Source organism: Tyto alba, unplaced genomic scaffold (assembly GCF_018691265.1).
Source record: "Tyto alba isolate M040663 unplaced genomic scaffold, T.alba_DEE_v4.0 Super-Scaffold_18, whole genome shotgun sequence".
NCBI classification, from domain to species: Eukaryota; Metazoa; Chordata; class Aves; order Strigiformes; family Tytonidae; genus Tyto; species Tyto alba.
The window spans coordinates 8,627,356-8,646,302 of NW_024881280.1; the positions used below are offsets into that span (position 1 = coordinate 8,627,356).

Genomic DNA, 18,947 nt, shown 5'->3' on the forward strand with positions numbered 1-18,947 from the left:
TTAAAATCATTATACAAAAAATAACTACTGTTATTAATATTGCTGCATGACCCACAAGAAGAGAGTGTCTTATCAGTAATTACAGTATTCTTTCTCTACCAGTCTCTTGGTTCTCATTCCACACTTTCTTTAAACTTGTGGTGTAACCCATGTGGCAATGAATAGGTGTTTCGTAAAGCAATTTGTGTAATCAGGTTATGTATGATTTATCTTTCAAGTCCTCTGATACTGTCTGAACATGAAACATCTTTCAGTTTTTCAGCATGCATTTGATAGTTTTCCCCTTACTGTCCATATCAGGGAAGAAATTACTTAAATGTTACAAATGTAGATGTCTATAATTCTTGTAAATAATATTAGGATATTCTTAGACTTATTAGTGCAATTTTAAAATGCAGAATATGTGCAATGTCCCTGCAGATAACAATTTATTGGTAAAGGCGGTGATAAAATAATTTCTTTAGCTCTCTCCCCCACAATATTTTCTACAATTATTCCATTGATTTTTAACATTTGAAAAAAGATAATATGAACTTTACATAGTTACTTCTTCAGATGCAGATAAGAGTGAGAATATCTGTTTCTTCAGCATCTGTATCTGTCAGTTATGGACTACTGATATATGTGCATTTTAGAGAATTAGTTCTTTTATGGTCTGGGATATCTCTTTGTTGTACATAGTAACTATGAATCCTGATTTGGAAGACAGGCACTGGTTATTTACACAGTATCAAAGAAGCTCTAAACTTGTGATTTATAATCTTGCATCAAGATAAAGCTGTGGTGGGATCTCTGTTCAGCCTTTTATCCTCTCTAAACACAGTAGCACTATAGCCAACTTGAGAAGCTAGTCTAGTCTTTAACAAGGCTGTTCACCCTTAATAAGAGTAAAAACAAAGTCCCACAACCTGATGATCCACCTGTAACACCAGATCAGTTAGCAACCAGTGAGGCCTCAGTCTCAACATAGCCCAAGAAAAGAATGCAGATAGAGACGAAGATATCTGAATCTGAAAACAAGCAATTACAGCTGGGACACTGCATGAAGAATAACAAATTATGCCCCAGAACTATAATGTTGCAAGACTTACCTGATAACTTATATATATAACACAGATTTAGATAAATTTTGGACCAGATCCCAAATATACAATGATAAACTTAAATGTAGGTGATGAGATTCAGCATTGCAATCTCTTTGTATACACTCCCAGCCCTGGACAGGAACAAGTGGATGCTCAGTGTCTTCCATGCTGTAGCTCTCTTCCACTCTTTTTCTCCCTGCACCGTAAAAGGCTTTAACTGTTACCAGCTACTAAAATTAAACACGTCCAGATTGAAGAGGATTGACTTAGACATCCTGGCATATGAGAAAGAGCTGAAAGAATTGGGTTTCTTAATAACAACAACACAGATTCTCAGATAACATGGTAATAGTCAGTTCTGTAATGTCCAAATGATTGTTGCAAAGAGCATAATGATCTGTGGCTCTGAGTGGCCAGAGGGAAATAAACTAATATAAGGAAAACTGCTCCTGCTCTAAGAGAGATAGCTCTACTGAGAGAGATTTTATACATTTTCTAGGTAACTTGTTTCAGAGGGTATTGGTATCCAGATATGTATCAAAGGGTGGCAGACAAGGTAAACTTGATCCTACTTCAGGAGAAGAGGACCAGCCCAGGTGAACCTACAAGGTGTCATGGAATTACTGCCACATGATGCCTGTGTTTGTGCTGGAAGGCAATAAACAGGATAATCATGTCATGTCAATTATATTGCATGGACATCAACTAACCGGTCTCCCTGCTAGCCTTGACTGTCAGGGAAGGAAGTGATAGGACATCCTTATATTGTACACCAGCCCAAGAGATCAATTCCCAGATATCTGGGCTCTGTCTCCAAAACAACTCCAAATCTTCTTTGACATGTATAAACTAATGCTGTAAGTTCCTTGGAAGAGTTGCCCCCTTTCCAAACAGATTCAGCGTCCAAGTAACAAGGCCTAAACCCGTACTAGAGCTTCTGTGTACCATCCCAATATAATCACACAAAGGAAGCAATAAAAAAAGCAACACAACATAATGCAGAGAACAGCTGTGCCACAACTTCTCCTATCCACCCCAACTCCTTCATGAAGCAACAGGGGATAAATTATACTGCCTAAGTGGCATATTGGGTACATGTAGTTGTTCTTGCAAGATTCGTGCATGCTAACAGAGGCACAGATGTCATTAGATCACACTCAAATATGATCTCTTTTGGCAAAGTGGAACTAGAAATCATGTACACCCTTTTTTAGACTTTTCGGAAGCATTGCCTTTATTTCACGGTTCCCACTTTCAATATGTCAGCCAGTAGGAACCAAAAAGATGTATATTTTTGGCCAAGAGGTACTATAAAGTGGTCAGACTTCCTTTGTTCCACCACAGACCCTCTTGCAGTGATATGTGGTAAAATCTTACATCTATCACTGGAAAATATTTTTTAGAAAGTTCTTCTATTTCCATTTAAAAATATACTAGCCAAAAATTAGATCTTGGCCAGACATCGACACTGTTGATGCAGACACTGTGGGTAGTTAGGACTGCTGAACACTTGAAAAAACATTATCAAATGGAAATATCATGGAAGTAGACTTGGAAACAGGCTGCAAGCAGTACACATAAGTGCCTTAGATTTCAAAGAAAATACAAGTGAGATCAAAATCAATACCAGAAACAGCTGAACCAACACATTAACACTCACAAATTTTCTTTCTTCAGAAAATATTCCCAAGAATGTTATTCACCCAGTAAGAAAAAAAGAAACAAAAATGTTTTTAACATGTAACTAAAACTTAACAATTATTTTGATGCAGAAATGCCTCTTTCTTGCTTTATAAAAACATGTAGTTATGATACCTTTTCTTGCATTCTCCTCTAGAGGAGTTTTTCTGAAAAAGCAGGATCAATACATCATGGGAGTTGTAATCTTGTGCAGGAACTGAGGCTAAACTGCAGCACTGACAGTGCAGTGCATCAGTAATTCCAATTTGAATTTTTAAATTGAGATTCAGAGTATTGAAATCAAAACTTTGTTACTAAATAAACTTTATGACAGGGACACTTCCTCTAGATACCCTTTCTTTCAACTAAAATTTGGTACTGAATGGGAAGCTACCAGAAAGCTGTAGCTCAGTATGATAGCGAGAAAAAGGTCAGCTGACTGGTATAAGGTGCTTCTCTTCCACTGGGTTTGGAGTTTCTGAAAACTAGAAAGTGTTTGCAAATATGATGGGTGAGGCTTAAAATATTCCAAAGTCTCACTTACAGGAAGCAGCTAGCACTGATAATCCATAGAAATTTACTGTAGATTCTGTACACATAAACATAGATACCTGTAGGGGTTTTTCGTTTGGGTTTTTTTTTTTTTTTTTTTTTTTATGGTGGAGATGGAAGGGTTATGCTAAGGAAACAGCACAGAAATAATAAGGCACATTGTTATAACTAAGTAACAGAAGTGTGGTGCAATAAGTCACCTCATTCCCTCACATGATGGTTTGCAGCAGCCAGTATGAAGGTAAAGATGTCGATCCTGATGGGTTAGTTACTTTGGTAAGAAAAATTCCATAATATACCAGAACAACTCACTGGAAGCAAGAGTGTTCACACCACAATATAAAAGGGTCTTCGTGTGCCTAAAAATTCAGCCCGAAGTCTGTAAATGTCAGTCACCATTTTGTGAACTAAATTTTGGACCTACAGGGCATAACACACAGCTGAAGACTACAGTTTGATTGTTTTGGTTTATTTGTTAAAAAGAGTTCATCCAGCCTGGATTAAAAGCTTACATTGCAGCAGTGGTTCATCCTGACATAGATATTACAACTTGGAGTTGTTGCCATTCACATTTTATATGTCTTTTCTACAAAGATGTCACCATCAGTTTCTTTCACATCGAAGTAAGCCACTGATAAACACACAGCCTCCAGACTGTCTTTTATGACAAGACTACAACTAATCCTATTTTCACAGTGAAATTAAATGAGCTCATATTCTGGCTGGAGTCCTTCAGGACTCCCAACTGATCTAGCAGTCTGCAGCAACTTTCCTGCCAATAAGAATGAATGAAAGCATTAAGGACAGATATATCTGACTTACAAGGAACATTTATACCCAAGACCCCTTTTCCCTAGCTTTCATTCTTGAACTGAAAGGGTATTCAAGGTTGGTCCTGAACAAATAGGAGAAGATTAATACCTGTGCTGTACAGACATTCAAAAAGATTGCCAGTTTAATAGCAGAATATGATGCAAGCACCAGCAACAACATTTGTGAGTGAACCTTACTTTTAACCTTCACTGGCTACGACTGCAGCACTACTTTATTGGCTCCCACTGAGGATACCCCATCAGAGTGTGTAGAGAGAAACCATAGTCTCACGTGGACACTCTCACATGTCTTTTCAGCAATGCAGACTATCACAGCCATGTCAAATCTAGCCTCTCTACTTTACATTGGCCTCCCACATAATAGCAAATCACATTTGGGTTCTCGGTCCTTATCTACAAGGTAAACAATCTCCTCAGTTCAGCAAAAATGTTGCCTGAAGCTCTGCTCTGGAGACCATTGCTGATAAAGGTCCTCAAGCCCTGTGAACCTCGCCTCTGGGCAAGGCCGTCCCTGGCACTGCTCTGAGTCTTCAGAATAAAGCTCCATGGGGACTAAGACATACCACAGGCCTTATCACATTGTACTTTTATTGTAGAGCTCACCTCAGACCTCAGCAACATCCATGTAGACGCATGTGAAAGAGCACCAAGGGAGCACAGATGCATAAAACAAAACAGATCTCTGCTCAGAGGGTGTGGGAAAGAATGAATCACTGATTACAAATATCAGTCACACTGCTTAATGCACAACTGTATGAACTGCAGATACTGCTGTCTTGATGAAACCAGACCAACTAGGACAGAACTATAACAGAATCTGCAGGTTCTTTAACAGTGTATAAGAAAATCCATTGGGAATCAATTAACAAAAATGCATATAAATGTATTTTTCACAATAAAATACTAAAGACGAGAAGTTGTACCTTCTTCTCATCAAAGAAATGCCTCAAAAATCCAGAAGTTCTGCAATAAGTAAATACCTGTATCAGTCTTCATATTTTTTATTAACTTATTTGAATGTCCCACATAACAACTAATAGGCTTGCAAACACAGATCTGCTGATATTCAATTTGTGGTTACTGTTCAGTGTCAAGCAAAGTATACTTTGGTCTTAAACTCAATACATCATTGTGCAATAGTAAGCAGGATATAGAGGAAAATATGGGCCTTATCAAGGATGATCAAAAATGCCAAGGCATGACAACATTTAAGAAGATGTGGGAGACTGTAAGCATGGGAAAATGCAATGCTCAGCTTAGTTTCTTAAGTGGTGAGAAGGTGTTACACAGCTCAACCCAAAGAAATTTGTAAATATAGAAAGCCTATTCAGAAATCAAAACACATACTTCATCATCATTATCTGTTGACAATTGTTGGGGTTGCTTACATATGTTTGAAAGAAACTGCATGCTAGTCTTGTGCTATCTGTGTCATTTATTAGCACAGCACTTCATGAAATCTGGCTCAGCTCTTGCAGAAACATCCATCAAGGTCTGCTGGAACTTTTCAAGTGCAAACAAGAAAGTTGTGTCCAGATCAGTGTCTGCCACTGCCTTTTACCTCTGCAAGCCAAATAGCAGAGGAGAAGTGAAGGGTCATGAATCGCTGCATGGACCTGTGTCCTCTCAAAGCACCATGTGATTCTACATTGCTGCCATCATCACCTACTCATTCCAGCCTCTCCTCTCCACCCAAGCTTCTCCCTTCTTCATTTCCATTGCCTCCACCCTTTTCAAACCTGTTTAAAAACAGGTTTTGACATTTAAAAAGACTATAAAACACTATAAAACCTGTTTCAACCACTTGTTAACCAGAAGCCTCCTCTAAACAAGAAGTTAACGAAGTCTACTAGGAACATGTAGTACCACCACAAAAGGCTTTAAAGATCATCCATGTTCAATGAAAGACAATAGCTGCAATACCACCCGTGCTGGTATGGTATTAGAGCACAGTAGCTGCTCTCACCTTTGCCTTTGAGACAGAGATGAGCCTAAAATTTATCTAAGTTTGTTTACTCATTTTACCAGTCCTACAGCCAGTAATCAGTCTATCCTCCTAATGCCCTTGCTGCATTCCTTGCTTTAGAGACGAGGAATTAAGGATTTGAGGAAACTCATCGTCTTTGACCATTGCACCAAGAGTGTGGAGAACATCATGGGGGAACATCACACATAATACCTTTAACCACTAGAACAGCATTCTGTTCTTGCACACAGAAGTACACAGAGGGCTGCAAGAAGATGCATGCGTACCTATGTACAAACCATTGATACCTAGTAGTAGAGATGAAATTATTTCCACAGCTGTAAGGAGGTGCCCTGACCAAGATTCTAAAGAAATAACATATTAATGAGCATTTTGATTATACATAGTGTTGTCCTTTTTAAGTGACAGTTTATGATAGTATGAAGTCACAGCGCAGGCTTTTCATTGCCACGCATTTTACCATGTATACAACACAACACATTGCATACAATACAACATACACTGTGCTCTATACAGTACCCTCCATCATGGCGTTTCTGCCAACAATACATTAAAGACTTGAGAAAGGGAAAAACCTCTAAATAATCTCTTAGACTAGGAAACACAAAATGGGTGTTCTGAGGTAAACCAGGTTTTTGCATGTGTTTAGACATGAACTGATGAAGAGTGGGAGCAGAGTTGTGTGACATGGGTGGATAAAATCAGACAGAAGATTGAATGGAAAGGAGCAGTGGTTGTTAACAACTGCAACTGTGAAGTTGATTCACATAATATTCATTGAGATTATCCATTATTTTGCTAATCATATTATTAACTGAGGTTATGACTTTGTTATTATAAACATCAGTCAGGACCAGGGTTCCACTTTGACAGGTACCTTAGTAGTTATGCAATTAGCTGTTGATCCTGATCTAACCAGCTTACAATTACGGTAAGAAAAGCCTTGCTTCAGGATATGACATCACAGGGAGGAGCTTCTGGTGATTAACACTTGCTTTTATACCTGTTTGTTTCAGTTTCTTAACCAGTGAGGAAATCCTTGTTTACAGGCCTCATTGTAACTCAGCAGATATCCACATAACTACTTCTCTATCCTTGTGCAGATTCCTATTGCCAAGTGTTTGTCCTGGGCTGCTTTTAGGATTTCTCTCCATTAATGCAAACACAGCCTGAGCAGCCAGTGGCATCAGAAGCTTAGATGAGGTGCCTTGCAAAGACATCAGAGCTCTTTTTCGAAGGCCCACATCCCAGGATTTCTCTCAACTGTGGAAAAAGAAAGTGACCACATCCATTTTGACAGGGAAGTGATTTCACCCTAAAAGCAAACATGCCATTGGCGCTGGCCAGCCCAGGCATCTGCCTGCTGGTACTGCCCATGCTGCCCCTCACATCAGTGCTACACTCGGTGAAAAAGGTAAGAAGTAGCATACACAGATCACTGTGTGCACGTCTTCAATCAGTCCTTTCTGCACACAATAGTTCCTTTTGGAGAACATGGCAATGAAAGGGAATTCGTTATTATGATGGCATCACAGAGGATTGAGGTCATATAAGAAAAAACACTTGTAATAGTGCTTTCCAAATTTAAAAGCAATGGACACTGTAGAATTGGGAGTTTCCTATGAAATTACATAGCAATAAGGCCCACATTTAACAAGAACCAGATTTAATACTATAGTTAAAGACAAGACTAAGGTTTTATCTAATGAGAATGCTGGTTGAGATTAGCTTGTCATATTAAAGAAAAAAAAAAAATGTAGCTGTAAGGCCATTCCAGGAAAAGCTTTCTAGAGCCTTGGACTTTGCAACATACAAAGTAGGGCAAGCCAATATTTTTAAAGACATTTTTTGTCTCTTGAAGGGAATATTTCTGTGAAATACATGTATGTAGAAAATGTTACCTTATATTTCACTACTAGCCTATGAAACAAACAGGATTCTCTCCCATAGGTGTGACTTTGAACTGTAAAAGATACTTATTTTCCCTTCTGGAAGACGAATGAACTCTGCCTCTGAGAAAAGGGCCACCCTGACCCAGATGTGCCAGCTGTGGGAGGCAGCCTGTGCCCTGCTGCAACTGCAGCGGTGGCCCCGGGGGCCAGCGGGCACCGGGTGTGCGCCGACGGGACTGTGCACAGCCAGGCAGGTCTGGGCAGCCACGCTGGAAACAACATCTACTCCAGGGAATTTGCACAGCGTAGGTCTAGTTCTTGTTATAATCAGCACACAGTGGGTGAAATGCAGTGGTACTTAGCCAGCACAGCAGTCTTCCCAGAAGGAAAGTCCGTCATGGTTAAATGGTGGAAATGCAGAGCCTTGCATAAAGGTGGCTGTCATGGGGATCTGTGAAGAAATGGGTGGGGGGACATGAAGATGAAAGCTATGCCCTCTTCCAGTGAACTTGGCTGGTGGAGCAGCCCTTAGGAAACAAGAGTTTTGCAACATCCAATCCCTTCCCACACATGGGAAGCCTTCTGAAATGCGATCTCCACTATGTCAACTGACAAGTAGAGTAAGGGAAGATTATGGGAAGTCACTGGAGGGCAGAACAAATTCAGAGCCTTTCAGCAGTGAAGGCAAAACTGATTGTTGCCACTACAAGGATGAGGTGTTGAGATTGCAGCAAAGGTTTTTGTGACATGGAATCCAGAGGGTAGACAAAGACTAATGCTCATGAATAGTTTATGTAAGTTCTGGAGGAGACTGGAGGTGTTGCTGCATTCATAGAAAAACTGTATTTGGCCTGGGAAATTACCAGCTCTGAAGTGATCAAATGCTGGCAGAACACATTGTGCAGAGAGCACTACACGCTTTTGCCCTACTCTCACACTCCTCCCCTGCCTTTGGCCACTCTCAAACACGGGGCATGAAAGATCTGATCCAGAGCAGCCACTCTTGTGTCCCTGTGCATTGCAATGGGGGTGCAGGAGCATGGAGAGCCCAGTCACCTCAGTTTGTGACCCCCTGCTCTGGATGCTGCCAATAGCTCCCTATTTTGCTTGTGCCTCAAACCAGCCTGGTTGGATGATCAGTGTTCAGATTATGGGCAATTACACACTTCTCTCCAAAATCTCATATCAGCCTGTATAGTTGCAGAGAAACAGCACCACCCAGGCAGTGAATCCAGATTTTGCAGGAATGGTGGATACATTTATGAAGGTTTGTGACTGCCACAAAACTTTCACAGTTTTAAAACAAGAGACAGCTGTAGTCATGCATCTGTTAATGATAAGTTTTCTGCTGGTTTTGGAATAAATACAAAGGGGCAGTTGTCTTTGTAAGACAATTTAGTAAGAGCTAACCCTAGCTAGTGTGCAGAAAAGGCATTCTCAGTCCAGTCTGAAAAGGGCCAGCTTTTCTCAAGCTGGCATTTCTGCTGCCCATGAAAGGCAAAGAAGAGAAAAACAAAATATCTGTAACTATTTGGTTAGCAAAATAAGTATACAGACCTCCCCAAAGAATAACACACTGAAAATGGGTTTGGTGTTTTCCTATGACACTGAGAAAGATCATCTGGGTCTTCCCAATGCAAAGTGAGCTGAAAAATGCCAAAGTAAAATCCCTTAGTGGCCTCCAAGTGCCGACAATTTTGGGTACAGCAATACAATGCAAACACTACTTTTGACTCAGGAGGCAGATCTCTGAGCCACAGACCTCATGAACCGCAGATCCCTTGGGAGAGCGGGGCAGGGAAAAGCACGCCTCGGTGTTTGCCCTGCCCAAAAGCATTTATTATAGGTCACTTCTGGGGGCATACTGTAAACCTGGAGGAGCCTTTGGATTCGTCTTGCATTGCTATTCTTATGACTTTTGACAGGGAAAATTTAGCCAAACTCAATTTTGCCCAGAAATTTCAACAGCAGTGTCTTGGGAATGATATGGACTACTCAGACTGTAGTTGCCTGATAACCTACATAATGTGGGAGCAAATCCTGATTCATGAGTAAGCCTTATTCATATCAGATTCAACACACATTAGTAGCCTAATTCTTGTTATTATGTTCACACCATGTACAAATACAACCTTTTGTCTGACACAACGGAAAAATGTCAGGAGATCATGATTATAGATGATTGCCACAGCGATCCTATAATAAAAAACCCAAGTCCTATATTATATGACATGTGTGAGATCTGAGGAGGCATGGATGCTGTGGGTTGTGGGTAGCGGTTCCTCTGCCCAAGGAGGACACTTTAACTGCATAGTGCCACAGCTGAAGAAAAACAAAGTGTGCTCATTTTTGACAGGTGGTCTTCCAAAAACCACAGGTTGATTTAATCAGACTCTGACTACAACAAAACACTGATGTCTCTTTGCAGTTTAAATTATTTCTGTGCCGTCTTTCAGGTCTCTGTACCCATCTCTGTCTCTCTTAACATCTTTAAGTTGCACAGAAATTGTGACTGAAACAAATAACTGTGAATGCAAAATACAACTGATTCTTTTCCTCCTAAAATATATTCTGAGATAAATATACTTCAAATATTTACAAATATTTGAATAAATACATGAATTACATGCCAAATACATTCCCACAAATAATATTTTAAAAAATAATTTTTGAGCAAAGATTAATTTTAGGAAAATAAATATCTACAGAAATACAAATATGTAGGCCTAACTAGTTAGCTTTACTTTCTTCTTAAATCCTTGTTGCTACTTTCAAGGGACTCTATTCACATGCAATGAAATGCATAGATTAAGATTCCCCCATTTCCTTTCAAAGACTCCACGGGTCTCACTGCCCATAAATGTACTTCAGCCTAATCCACTCTGAACTTGGTATAGACTACAAAGTGAGCTTTGCTGTACATGCCAATACCTCTCTCTTTCATGGCAGATGTTTTTAATGGGTGCCTTTTGATCTTTTCCTCTGAGGACTTCTCTTACTATTTAGGTATTAGAAGCTATCTACACATCATTTTTGTCAAGAATGGAAGGGCCGACATGTAAAGGTTCCTACTACACTCTCACACTGTTTTTCTAATTCATCTTAGTGCTTTTTAACAGTCTCATTTCTTGTGATCTGTATCACACCACCTGACATGGATCCACTAACAAAATTAAGTGCTCTGAGAGAACGTACAGGTACGGTGCAGATAAAGTCTTACTGGCTCTTTGCTGTGCCACAGGTAACTTGCTCCTGCTTTTCAGAAGGGAAAAAAAATGTGGTGCTCTGTTGCACAATAAAGAAAGGCAACTGGGATGGGGATGGACATGGACGTGGCTGCTTTTATCAGACCCTGACACCTAGCACTACTTCTTTTGGCTCTTGACAGAAAAGACATTCCTCCACATCTGGCTTTGGAAGCAAATCTCCAGTGACATAGTTTCATGCCTGCAATCAGGCAGTCAAACCTCTGCTCAAAATGAAGATACAGAACAAAGACTGATACAAGATAAAGAGCTAAGATAAATGACTATGGGTTTATGGAAGTTCTTTGGTCCTTAAGAATATAAAGGCTGCCTTTTCCAATCATTATAAAATGCTGAGAAAGAAATAAACATCCTGGATTTTAAGGCCAAAGGCAGATTATCAGGTTATCAACTCTGTAGGTGGTTATCTTGATGCTATTGTATATCAGAGCAATTTAGGCATTCCCTTGGGCTGGTATCATTTACGCCAGAAGACAGCTCAGCTGAAATTAAAAAGACAGAGAGGGAACTGAACCATCCTTTCATCCTTCTCTGAAGATATGATGTTTTCAAGTAAAAGCAATATTCCTGTGCTAGGTTTAACAGTAGAAAAGCAAGAATTGAACAGTAATCTCTAAGGAGGCATATACTCCTGTTGAGTTCACTTGGTCTCACTTAATACGAAAAGGTACCTATGCCCTTCCCTTCCATTGCATTCCTGCCTTGTTCTTTCTCTCTGAAGCAGATATTTGAGTTGACCTTCAGCTTGATTTCTCCCACCTAAGTAACCACTGAAATTCCCTCTCTTCACTTCCACTTCTACCAAGTCCCCAGAAACATTTCAACAGTACTGGTTTTGTCTTGAAAGTCTGATATTTCAAGTACATTTCAGTAAACACTTGACAGAAAAAAAAAAAAGCTGTTTGACAATAAGCTATATAATGCTCCTCTTTATTTTCTTTTTCTTTTTTTTTTTTTTTTTGATTGGGCACATAGAAATTCAGAGGTGTCCATATATATTTCTGCTGTCTGCAAAAAAAGCAGACAGGTACAGAAGATGATACCAAAGCTTCTGTGTTACCCCATAGGCTCTGGCAGCTGCTCATCAGTGCTGGCATTTTTGTTGAGAAGCAGAGGTGCAGTCTGCATTTCTGCACATCAAAAACTGCAACTGAGAATTAACACCTGAAATTGTTCAGCAAAACTGGCTCTGAAGCTTGTTAGCAGTTAAGATACTTTACAATATACCACAGTAGACCTTTGATATTCCCAATAATAGTAACATTCTCTAAACAGGAAGATATTGTTTATACAAAAATGTATTCTAAGAATAGTCTGAATTCAAATATGCATCAATATTTGAAACCACGGTGACACTTCATGCACAGATACAAGTTACAGTACTTGCTTATACTCTCTGCTTTCAGAACTGAACTACCAAGAACTGCAAGGCAAGATTTATACTCACACAGATCTGCCTTTCTCAGATTTCTCATTCTTACAATTTTTACAGAAAGTGAGCAGCACGGGCATTCTTCACTCTGCAAGAAAATGACAGTTATTACCTGCATGAATATTAAATTGTTTAAGCTTCGTAAAACACGCCTTTCCATATGAGTGTGTTGCAATTTTCAAAGCCATGAAGCAAAATTGGAAGATGAACTGTATGCATTTCTTTGGAAGTTAAAATCATGTCTACGTAGAGTTAAAAAAATGAGGCAGAAAAAGAGGAAATATTCCTCTCTCTATGTAGACTAATGATGGGAGAAATAACAGTATAGTGGATAGCACAGTAAAATGGTTTTAAATAAAATTAATGCTTGCATTACATGACACGATATTTTAATTTAAAATAAATCTATCAATAATTAAGCTGGAAAATAAACTAGCAAAGAAGGAGTGTTCATGAGAAACCCCTCCATTAAACATCTGTAGACAACAACAAAAGGTTTCAGTTCTCTTGAACAGTTGAAATTTCACATAGAAAGCAGATAATTGTCTTAGTTATGTTCAAAAGAATCATGACCCCAGAGGAAAATGAAACTGTTCGGTGAGGCACCACCAGCACAAAGGCAGAAGAATCTGCACAAAAGAAAACTATTTGGGAAGAGATGTTAACAAAATTTCCCCACCCAAACTAGATGCTGGATATTTACAAAAAGGATCATTAAGCACAAAAGGAAAGACAAATAATTAGACACAATCCAAACAAATTGCTAATTCTTGAAGATTTTAGTACCTGAAACTTCAGCTATTGCTCCACTAGAAGTCATTACCTAACCCCTCTCCCAGTCTCTGCTAGCAAAATGACTCTGTTAAATCCTTTAGCGGGGCTATGTCACTCCTTTTCCAGTTCAGAATTGACCCAGCTAAGAAGTTGGATGCAAATTCCCCTATCACTCTTGAATTATGATAAACCAACCTTGGTCCATATTTTATGTCTCTGTCCAAAACAGAAGGGCATGTTCCATCTGGATTCAGGTTCTGGCTGGAACAATTGTCCCACCCCCTGTCACCAAGAAGCCTCTTTCTCACAAGCCTCCTCCGGTGATAAAGGGCAGGGGGACAAGGAGAGAGGACAGTCCCATTCCTTGCTTTGTACATGTAACTTCTGCACAAAGACCATTGCCAGACTCTGTTCATTACACTCCCCCCCATTTCAAAAGGATGAACCTGTAGATACTTAGTGTTTCTCTAACCAGTTTGGTTAGACATTCATGCTTTTTATTTGTTAAGCCATGGGGATTCCACATCTGAGGTCTCCAAGCATCAGTGCACAATTACACTATCAAACATCCATGTTATGGAGAGAAGCTCTATAATCTCCATTTTACAGCAGGGGAAGCAGAGCACAGAATTATTTAATATTTTACTTATAGTCAAACAGCAGGTTAATGTCAGAGCTGAGGAGAGGACAGAGAATGTGACTCCCTCGAGCCCTACAGGCAGTTTTAGGGCTTCCGCCCCTCACACCCCCCTTCCCCACCCCCCACCCCCCAGTTATGTTACACACAAATAAGTAATAATAAAAAGTAGTCTCAGAGATTATGGACAAAGACAAATCAAGAATTTTGCAGGTGTCAGCCATGCACAAATGTCAAACAAGGACCATCTTTGTGTCCATGATTAATCACTGTTCTTAGTCAGTGACTTCCCTGCGTACATCGCTACCAGGCGGCTGGTAGCACGGCTACGCGGGCACAGCGTGTGACAATGCTCATAGCTGGCAGATGCTGTGCTGTGGAAGAGCCCAGCTTACACAGCAAACCACAGATTCAGCCCAAATCCTCAGCAAGCTCCTGTGAGCCCCCTCAGACTGCTTCCCAGCCTCCATGTGCATCACCCGCTGCAGCTGCACCTCCCTCCACATCAAAAGTGCCTCCACAGGGCAGCCAGTATCAGCAAAGCTATCAGTCAGCCTGACATCAATAAGTAAATACATACGTGAATTTGGATGAACAGTTCCCAAATCCTCTTCTAGACACCCGAATCTCAATCACAAACCCACCCCAGGTCATCTTTAGCTTCTAATGAATTACGGTCTGAATTTCCTCGCTCTTACCTCACGAGCACTCCAGTATGATCCCATCGTGCTCCCAGCTGCGTACAAGTCAGATATGGATGTCACTGTAGCATTAGAGGCAACAGCTGGTAGTGACTCACAAAGTACCTTTGCAAACTTTAAGGAGGCACCTGCTGAGGAGCAAGTGGCTTATCCACGCCCCACCTTCTTCATTGCCTGAAAGGGAAAGTTATGAAGAGAGAAGGGGAGGGATATTTGATAGCTAAACACCAGAGGTGTGTGTTGGGGGAAGGTTGTACACACCAATGTGCCAAATTTATTAGCTATTTGAGATAAGGGAGTGATAACACACAGCACCTATACATGGGTACCTATGACCTGGCAGCCTAAGCAACTCACAAATCAGAGAAAATGATAGCAGCTAGCTGTAGGCTGGAGGAAAGCAGAGTTCTACAACACCCCAATAAACAATCAAAAATTTTGTGGACAAAATACATTTGAAAGACCTTCTATTTCAACAGAATTTTATTTAGTTTTATTTTCTTGAAGGTAGAGGGGGATGAGTTGCTTGCTGGTAGATGTTTCCACATTTTCATTCATATAATTTTCAGGTGGATATATGTTTTCCTGCTTTCAGAACCCTTCCACAAACACAAAACTTCTTAGTAAACCAAGACAAAAAGAACAAACTATTCTCCAAACAAGGCTGTACATTGATTCATCCTAAATCCTAATGTCTAGATGTTTTAAACATAATGCAGTTTCATTATGCAGTTTATGGTATAAAAATGACACACAACTACTCCATTTTCTGGCAGAGAACCGTGCAGTAGCAGATATGCAGGTGAATAGCTCTTGCACAGGTCCAGCTGCTAATAGGCCCAGATATTTGATACGAAATGACGCCTTGAGAACTGCAGGAGGTGACACCATACACTCACAGTACCCACAACTTGTCTTCCCCTTCTACACACATCAGGAAAATGCAGAATAAAGGCCTTACGACTTTTCACTGAATTAAATTTACTTTTGTCATCAATGATTTTAAGATTAGGAATCTACCCTCAATGCTCTTTCGATTGAAGATGTGAAGTGACACAAGATAACATACTCCCATTAGCAGAAGTCTACCCAGTAGTAGTCTCAGCACAGGCACCTGGGAAAAGACGTCTAGTGAACATACAGCAAATGGAGAACCCAGTAATCCAAAACATTGTGCCGGTGTCTGAGAAACTTCTATCTCTGGTCTGGTTCAGATTGTCTGAGATTTTAGGGTGCATCACAAATTCTGAGAAGGGAAATGGAGAAGGTGAATCAGGCTGTAAGTGGGATCCTCAGAGAACTGTTTTCCTTGTCTCAGGAACATGTGTTTTCTGACCAGTCTGAGGCTGGTAAAACCAGGAAGGAGCAGATGCTCACCATTTACTATCAAAATTCCACAGGTGAAGCCAAGCAGAGTATGTAATCCTGACAAAAAAATCCCCAAAGCAGACCAACAGCTGAAAAGCAAGACTGAACCAGAGTACCTCAGGGAGCCCACAGAATTTGCAAAGCTGATGTAATACCCAGATCTTTGAAATAACAGGAGGACTCTGACAAACGTGAAGACATCCTCCCTGGCAAATGTTAAGGATTCAGTTATGATGCCTATTTTGACAGTGTGGGTACCTTATTTTAAGCTTATCAGTGGCTTCTCAGATAAAAAGAATGGATAGAATTTTAGAATATGAGGTGGAAATTGTTTATGCACCTTGTTGGGAAATTTGTGGCGAGAAAAGTCTCTTATTTCTCTTACCTATTTCTTCTAGGCCAGGCTAGAGAAGGAGGTGAGTGACTCCTGTGAGTCATCCTGGCTGGCCTTTGACAAATTCCCAGCTGCCAGCACCTGCCTTTGTTTCACAATGCTTCCATGGGACTGTGACCAAAAAGATGGCAAAAAACAACTTCTTAACCAGCTCCAGTTCTAGAAAAGACTATCTCTCTCTCTCCACTATCTCACCCCTCAGGAAGAATTCACACTAGAAACAGAAGCTACATGTCTCTCTCTGTTGGACCTTTCTTGGCCTTTAATGTGCTTGAGTACATTCCCTTCTCAAAATACTTGGGGTCTTGGTTTTATTTCTTTTTAATCCCAACAGTTAATATTTTTTCGTAACATCTGAAAAACTGTCCAAAGGGGCAAAAGATTTACTTATGAAATGTCTCATTAACTGAAGAGGAAGAAATGTAAGATATTTATTCTGCTGTATATCCATGTCCAGGTATGCAATGACGGTTGCTCAACATCCATGTTTTGGTGGACAAGACTCTTGCTTCTTGGGAGTGACAAACGATTGTTTCCTGCATTGCAAACTGGTCTCCTGTACAGCTTGAAGAGGAGTGTTGTTTTTTGCTAATGAGTGGCTTATCAGGTCCTTTATCAGGTGTGTGCACACATCATTTAGTGCATTCCCAAGTGTAGTGGTTTAGGCCTGATTGGCAGCCAACCACCACAGAGCAGCTCTCTCTCCTTTCTCTTCCATCAATAAGAAGGGACAGAGAGCCAGGCTTGGGGTTCAATATAGAACTGGGATGGGGAAAAATCCCCCTTTTATGATCACGAGCAAAAGGCAGACTCGTTAGGGGAAGAAAAAAAGAACATATATTTATTACAGACACTAACAACACATAACAGAGTAGGACAGTGAGAAGCATTGCCACATCTTGAGAACACCTTCCCCCCACCCCTCCCTTCTTCCCAGGCTCAGTTCTGCTCCCGATATCTCTACCTCCTCCCCCAGTGGCACAGGGGCAGGGAATGGGGGGTGCAGTCAGCGCTGCCACTTCCTTCATGTTCGGTGAGGGGAGTGTCCGAAACTTGTTCCTCCCGCTCCATCGTGGTCCCCCTCTCACAGGAGACAGCCCTCCACAAACTTTCTCTGACTTGAATTCCTCCCATGGGCCGCAGCGTTCCCCACACTGCTCTGTCATGGGTCACTAACTTCCTCTGACTGGATTCCCTCCCACAGCTGCAGCCCTTCCCGAGCTGCTCTGGCGTGGGACACCCCCGCATGCTGCAATCCTCCCAGCACTGAATTACAGCAGCGGGGCTGCCTTTTCACATGAGACCCTGGCCTTCTTCGGGCACAGAACCTTGATCATCCGAGCAGGAGCAACAGGCCATAAATCAGTGTCTGCTCCACCATAGATCTTCATGGATGGCAGGGGGGGGCCACCCTGCCGTCTCCCCACAGGATACAGGGGGGTCTCTGCTCCGGCACACCTCCCCCTTCCTTTCTTCCTCCGTTCCTCCACTGACCTTGGTGTTCATGCAGCTGCAGCAACTCCTCCTCACAAGTCCAACTGTCCGTCACCACGTCCCTTCTTAAATACGTCATCGCAGAGGTGCAGCTGATTGGCTCAATTTTCCAAACAGAAGTGGAGCTGACTTGGAGCTGAGGGAGCTTCGAGAAGCTTCTCACAGGGGGCTGCCCCGATAGCCCCCTCCCCGCCACCAAAAAACTCCACTGCTCACTCAACCCAGGACACCAAGGTGGTCATTTCTTCTTCTGTTCTTTGGCAACTGCACTGGTGTTCCAGAACTGTTATGGTTTTGTGCTATGTGTGTATAAATCAGTTTTTTCCCCTCAGTTACTGCACCTCAATGTACTTGTCAAATAACTAGTTAGGCTGTGGCAATCATATTATCTTAATTTGAACTATCATATCTAGCAGCCATATTTTACATTTTATGGTTGTTTAACAACTGTGATGCAGTGAACAGAGTATTGGTATCTTACTCCATTTCTTCGGTGTGATTCTGTGTGTGCAATTACCATACATCCTGCAATCCCCCTCACATGCTGCTTCAGTAACATTTCAATTCACTACACTGAACAAGCTCCAGATAATGCTGAAGCAAAATTGCATTTCAGGGAAACAACTGCAGCACATTCATGTAATCAGAAACAGAACATAGTTGATTGTGAGGAAATGGCAACGGTCCTTCAAAACAAATTCTCAAGTTTGATTTAATTTATAAGAACAGATGTTATCAAAGACCTAAAAAGCCACCATCCATGCATCCATCGTCCAACACAAGTTTGAAAAATTAAATATCTTTCATAAGATATATATATATTTCATGACAATTCACAACACAAAAGCACCT

At 40.9% G+C, this 18,947-nt stretch overlaps 1 protein-coding gene across 6 annotated transcripts in view; it reads right to left on the reverse strand.

The window, feature by feature from the left end:
- The window catches only part of LOC104361972 (cytosolic phospholipase A2 epsilon), a 37,046-nt gene extending 22,137 nt beyond the window's left edge, over positions 1-14,909 (reverse strand). For 3 of the 6 annotated variants that reach the window (XM_042791235.1, XM_042791231.1, XM_042791236.1), the window contains exons 1-2: positions 13,697-13,757; positions 12,743-12,815 (exon numbers count right to left, since the gene is read on the reverse strand). In XM_042791235.1, coding sequence (XP_042647169.1) covers positions 12,743-12,815; positions 13,697-13,738 — 115 coding nt within the window. In that variant the 5' untranslated portion in view covers positions 13,739-13,757. Of the gene's footprint in view, positions 1-12,742; positions 12,816-13,513; positions 13,565-13,696; positions 13,758-14,718; positions 14,742-14,836 lie in introns of those variants that run through there. The other 3 variants (XM_042791232.1, XM_042791233.1, XM_042791234.1) reach the window with 3 other exon arrangements.
- Between the last annotated feature and the right edge of the window lie 4,038 nt (positions 14,910-18,947).